The 6,356-nt window shown below is 57.2% G+C and overlaps 1 protein-coding gene across 1 annotated transcript; it reads left to right on the top strand.

Moving 5' to 3' along the window:
• Positions 1–4,674: 4,674 nt before the first annotated feature.
• LOC102886703 (melanoma-associated antigen 10) lies at positions 4,675–6,013 on the top strand. Its single transcript, XM_015598749.1, has 2 exons — positions 4,675–4,895; positions 5,212–6,013. Exons 1-2 carry the CDS (start codon positions 4,675–4,677, stop codon positions 6,011–6,013), a joined length of 1,023 nt encoding a protein of 340 aa, XP_015454235.1.
• The last annotated feature ends 343 nt before the right edge of the window (positions 6,014–6,356 follow it).

Consider the following 6,356-nt stretch of genomic DNA (forward strand, 5'->3'; position numbering starts at 1 on the left):
CCCCACCCCCACACCTCCACCCCATTCCGTGGCCTTACTCTGAATCCGGCGAAGGCCAGGCAGGGTCCCCGGATGTTCCGTTTCCTGACTTCGATCACCCTGAGCCTGATGGGCAGGGCTTCAGCTCGGCGAGGGAGGAGGCCGAGGTCTGGCCAATCATCACCGCCAGGACCAAGAAGGGGGCGTCGAGGCACTGCTCGCTGGAGAGAAAAGGACTCCACCCTCACCCTAGCCCTGCAGTCGGCCCTGGGAGGCCCCGGGCAGAGTTGGCGGGTTTGCGGTGCCCAGCCTTTCGTCGCGTCTGCGGAGGCTGAGGGACGTGCGGCTTTCGCTGAGGAGTGTGGCGATAGTTCGCAAAAGCAAGAAATTCTAGGCTCTGCCAGGCGTCCAGGTGAGGACCCTGAGGAAGAACAGGGAGGTCTCCCACCGCAGAGAGTGGGGGCCAAACTAGGTCCTGCCTGTGCCCCTCAGGCCCGAGGAGCTCCAAGTACAGGAGGTTGGATGTGGCGTTTCGAGACTTCGGTCTAGGACGTCTGAGGGTCCTGAGGCTTTCTCTGAGCGGTCCGAGTCACGTCAGGAGAGGGACGAGTCCCAGGCTTTCCCTAGTCCTGCCTAGTGGAGGAGACCTCCTACCTGAGGAGGAGGGGGTGGGGGTGGGGTGGCAAGACCTGCCACACACTCGCAGTTAGCTGTGAGAGACCACAGGCAGGGTTCCCGAATATGGTGTGTCCCGCCTTCCACTTTGGCAGTATGAGGCACCTGAGGCTGTGTCAATTGGGACTGGGCGCGTGTCAGAGGAGGGGAGTGTCCCCGGCTCTGCTAGGCATCTCTGAGAAAGCACTGAGGGGAGCCCTCGTCATAGAGGGAGTTCCCTTACCCCGCCCTCCCTGCTGGTCCAGGCCCAACCACCTCCCCAACCCCCGCCCCACCCCTGTTGTCAGGCTTGGGAAACCCCATGCTGGACTCCAGACTTCCATTTTGGGAGTCTGGGGAACATGCGGCTTTTTCTGAGCGCTGCAGACTCTGGTCAGTAGAGGGAGCAGTCCTGCGAGGCCCTGCGAGGCCCTGCGAGGCTTCAAGGTGAGCACCCCGAGGAGGGAGTAAGAGGGCCTCCCCCTCCAGATCCAGGGAACCCCACAGCAGTCTTCCCCTCGCATCAGCCCTGAAAACACACGGGGCAGGCCTGTGGAACACAGGGGCCCACCTTTAGCCCTCTGACTTATTTTTCTGGCATCTGACGGAGATGGGACCATCCTCGGGGCAGCAGAAGGGATGGCATGCAGACCCTGTCAGGAATAAATATGAACACTTTGAGAATAGATGATGGGACCTTCCGCTATAGACAGTGGGACCCCGCAAAAACCCCACCCCGCCCCCAGTCAACCGTGGGAGGGCTCAGGTATGGGGGTCGCAAGCGGTGCTCCCTCACTTCCGCTAGGAAGTGGTGGGACTTGCGCCATGGAAGTGAGGCTTCATCTGAGGAGGCACCATGAATACGTTGAAGAAAGACAGAAGATACCTCCCACTGCAGAACAGATGGGATTCAGCTCCTGCTATCAGCCCTAAGAGACTCTGGGCAGGAGTGGCAGGATATGGCCTCTACTTTTATCTGGACGTTCTCAAAGGAGAGAGAACCTAGGTCTGAAGGAGCAAGGGCAATGTAGCAGAGGGAGGAGTCTCACGCCCTGTTGCGGGGAGGGTCAGTTTAAGGACTGAGAACACACCCTACTGCGGAACAGATGAGACCCAGGGGTTCTCTGTCCTTGCCGTCAACACGGGAGTACCAGGGGCACGGTTACTGGATGTGGACCCCCCCCCACATTATTATTTTGGGGGTGGAGGTGGTCTCAAGGAGATGAAGAACTTGGTCTGGTGGGTGTGGCCTGAGTGGAGCGGTGGGAGGCATAGCACACCCTGCCAGGTGTCAAGCTGAGGTCTCTGAGGGAGCATGTAGATAATCTCTCACCCCATAGGGTCTCACAGAAACTTGCCCCTGCTGTCAGGCCTGGGAGGCCACACAGCAGAGTTGTCAAACGTGGCATTTTCTGACTTCCACTTTGGGAGTCTGAGGGAGCTGAGGCTTTTTTGAGGGTTGTGACCTCAGGTCATTAAGAGGGTGCAGTCCCAGGCCCTGCCAGCCATCAAGCAGGGGACTGTGAGGGCGGAGCGAGAGGCCCTCCCAACCTGGGTAGATGTGGCCCTGGGCCTGCCCTGAAAATGCCTCAGTCCTAGTGAGTGTGTCCCGGCCCTGCCCAGCCTCTCTGGTCAATCCCAAGAGCCCACGGCAATGTTGGTCAGATGTGGCATTTCTTTACTTTTCTCTGAGGGAGGGTCTCAGAGAGGTAAGGGCCTTGGTCTAAAGCCGTGACAGTCTGAGGCGGGGCGCATCAGTTCAGAAGGGGGAGGAGTCCCTGGGCCTGTCAGGCATCAAGGTAAGGGCCCTTGGTGAGGCTTGAAGGCACCCCTCTCCCAAAAGAAGGACCCCACAGAATCTCAGTCCTGGGAGGATCTGAGCAGCGTTGGCCAGATGGGAGGAACTCTCACTTTTTCCAGGAGCTCTACCAGGAGTCAAGGTGATGGAGTGCTTTAGGGAGGTGAGGTCCTGGTTGGAGGGGGAGCTTCAGGTCAGCAGAGGGGAAGCTAGGCCTTGCCAGGAGTACAGATGAATAAATACCTGGAGGGAGGATTGAGTGTATTCCCCATGCCAGTACAGACGCCAGACAGGGGTGTCTGGATTGGCCGACTTTTCACTTTTGTCTGGAGTGTCCCAGGGAGGTAGGTGAAGGCCTTGGTCTGAGCTGGTGACATCAGCAGAGGGAAGAGTCCCAGGATCTGTGAGGAGTCAAGGTAAGATAAGGACCTCGAAGGAGTACTAAGGGTATCCCCCAACCCAGACAGCAGGAGCCTCATAGAAACTGCACCCTGTCCCCGCTGTCGTCCCCGGGAGGGTCTCAGCAGAAATGCCCAGATGTGCTGTGCCGTCACTTCCTTCGTGGGGTGGGTGGAGGTGTTTCTGGGAGGTGAGGCCTTGTTCTGAGGGGCCGATTTCAGGTCACCAGAGGAGGTGAGCCCGGGCCCTGCTAGGAGCAAAGAGGGACACCTTGAGGGAGGACAGAGGGAACCCCCATCCCGGCACAGATGGGGTCTGGCCACTGCTATCAGCCCTGGGAGACCCTGGGCAGGGGTGGCCGGATGTGATGTCTCTTTAATTCTGTCTCGACAGTCTCAGGGAGGTGAGAGCCTTGGTCTGAGTGCGAAGGCAGGTCAGCTGAGGGAGCCTCACGTCAGGTCTGAAGAGAGAGGAGTCCCGAATTCTACCAGGAGTCAAAGAAAGGACTCTTGGTGAGGACCAAAGGTACTTCCCACCCCAGAAAGAAGAGACCACACAGAGCCTGGCGGTCTTCTGTTCTCAGCCCTGGGAGGACACGGGCAGGGTTGGCAGGATATGGTATGCCCTGATTTTCTCCGAGGGTGGGGCAGGTGTCTCGGTCGGGTGAAGTTATGTTCTGAGGGGGCTATGTCCAGTCAGCAGGGGGTGGCCCAGGCCCTGCCAGGAGGAAAGTTGAATATCATGAGGGAGGATTGAGGCTAGCCCCGCCAAAGAACAGATGGAGTCCAGCCCTTGCTGTCAGCACTGGAAGACCCTAGCAGGCGTGGCAAGACGTGGTGCCTCGTCGGTTTTGTCCACGGGTTCTCAGGGAGCTGACGGCCTCGTTCCGGCGGGGTGGCAGTCTGAGGGGGAGCCACATCAGGTGAGCAGAGAGAGGAGCCCCAGACTCTGCCGGGGTCTAAGATCAGGACCCTGAGCGAGGACTGAGGGCGCAGCCTCACCCTAGCACTGAGGGCATACCCAGCCCTACCCTGCCCCTGCTGTCGGCTTTGGGAGGCCCTGAGGCACAATGGCTGGACGTGGCGCACCCTCACTTCCTCCTTGGTGGTCTCAGGGAGGTGAGGGCCTGTTCTAAAGGGGCCAGACTCAGGACAGCGGAGGGAGGGCTCACAGGCCCTACCAGGCATCAGTGTGAGGGATGAGGGTCACCGTCAGGTAGGAGAGAGGGATCCGCCCAGACTTCAGCCAGCCCTTGGTGTCATGTGGGAGGGGGTGGGAGGGAGGAGGTGGGGGGCCTCGTTAGGGGAAAGGTGAGTGCCTTAGTGAGCATGGAAGGGATCATCCACTCTAGAACAGTCGGGACCTCACCGAGCTTGTCAGGGGCTCCAGGAGCAGTGAGGAGAGGCCCTTGGTGTGAGGTCCATGTCCTCAGGTCAGCAGAGCAGAGGAGGCCCAGGCAGAGCTAGGAGCGAGCCAATGTGAAGTTCACACCCGGAATGTCTATCAAGGACCCTACCCATGCCGGAGCAGAAGGGACCCCACAGCCCTCGACCCCACCTGCTCACAGTCAGACCCGGAAGCCTTGGGCTGCGCTAGCCGGCTGCACCCTGAGGAGCTTTCTCACATCCTTCTGCAGGTTCCTAGGAGAGAAAACGACCGGGAAGACAGGAGCCCTGTGAGGCCCTAGAGCAGACCCTAAAGCGGAGACCTGTAAGTCGGCCTCTGTCAGAGCTGCCAAGGGTACGTGTCTGCTGAGGCCGTTGACCCTCTCCCTCTCTCCCTCAGGCCCGTGGGATCCCATCTCCTGCTCACACTTCTACCTGCTGCCAGCAACAAGAGTCATCATGCCTCACTTTCCAAAGCGTCCACGCCTCACATTCGAGCCAAACTTTCAGACCCAAAGTGAGACACAGGGCCTGGTGGTAGCAGAGGTGCCCGTAGATGAGGAGGAGGAGGAGGAGACTGCTTCCGTTTCCTCTTGCTCTTTCACCTTCTCCTATCCCCCCACCTCGTCTTCCCCTCCTTCCTCTCCTGTGATCCCAGACATTGACGAGGAGGAGGAAGAGCATGAGGAGGAAGAGGAGGAGGTGGAGGAGGAAGAGGAGGAGGAGAAGGGAGAGGAGGAGAAAGAGGAGGAGGAGCAGCAGCCTGCTGCTCAGTCATTAAGTCCTCCCCGTAGTCCTCAGAGTTCCGGCTCCTCCTCTCCAGACATTGGAGGAGGGGGGAGAGCATGAGGAGGAAGAGGAGGAGGTGGAGGAGGAAGAGGAGGAGGAGAAGGGAGAGGAGGAGAAAGAGGAGGAGGAGCAGCAGCCTGCTGCTCAGTCATTAAGTCCTCCCCGTAGTCCTCAGAGTTCCGGCTCCTCCTCTCCCTCCTCCTCCAGCACTTCAGATGGAGACTCCAGCAGCCAAGATGAGGATACAAGCTCTCTGCAGCTCTCCATAGACACTGAATCCCTGAGTAGGGATTCGCTAGATGAGAAGGTGACTGATTTGGTGCATTTCATGATCCTCAAGTATCGACTGAGGAAGCCAATTACAGAGGCAGAGATGTTGAAGCTTGTTATCAAAGGGTGTGAGAGTGAATACCCTGTGATCTTTAAGAAAGCTTGTAGGTGCCTGGAGGTGATCTGCGGCATTGATGTGAAGGAAGTGGACCCCACCACTCACTCCTACGTCCTTATCAACTCACTGGATTTCACCTATGATGATGCGTTTAGTGACGACCGGAGCTTGCCTAAAAATGGCCTCCTGATAATCATCCTGGGTATGATCTTTATGGTGGGCAACTGCGCCCCTGAGAAAGACATCTGGGATTTCCTGAATATGATGGGAATATATGCTGGGAGGGAGCACTTCATTTACGGGGAGCCCAGGAAGCTCATCACCAGAGATTGGGTGCAGGAGAATTACCTAGAGTACCGGCAAGTGCCTGATAGTGATCCACCACGCTACCAGTTCCTGTGGGGTCCCAGGGCCCATGCTGAAACTAGCAAGTTGAAAGTTCTGGAATTTTTGGCCAAGATCAAAGGGACTGACCCCATTTCCCTCTCCTGCTGGTACGAGGAAGCTTTAAGAGATGAGGAAGAGAGAGCCCGGGGCAGAGTTTACCCCACAGATCGCGCTGCTGCCATGTTCATTGCACAGCGTCGTTCGGCAGCCTCTCCTTCCCCAACTGAAGAATGAGCCCGCGTCTTCACTCTGTGTTTGAGGGTCAGGGGAGAACACAGTGTACAACAACTTTCTGTTCCTGTTCTGTCTGGGTGACTTGGAGGTTTATCTTTTTTTTTTTTCTTTTCTTTTCTTTTTCTCCTTTTGGTATTTTTCAAACGCTGCTGTTTCATTAGCTTTAGAATCCAAGTGGGTAAAATTTGCAAAGCAAATGGGGGAACAGTCCATCTTCCTTTGTGATCTGGAACAAGAGAACATGACACCGGAATAGGAATTTCCTTGGAAATGTGAAAGAATTCCACAGGAAAAAAAATGTAACGGGTGGTTAATTTTTTTGATTCCCTTAAGCATTTTAGTT

This window comes from Pteropus alecto, unplaced genomic scaffold, assembly GCF_000325575.1.
Source record: "Pteropus alecto unplaced genomic scaffold, ASM32557v1 scaffold139, whole genome shotgun sequence".
Lineage (NCBI taxonomy): Eukaryota > Metazoa > Chordata > Mammalia > Chiroptera > Pteropodidae > Pteropus > Pteropus alecto.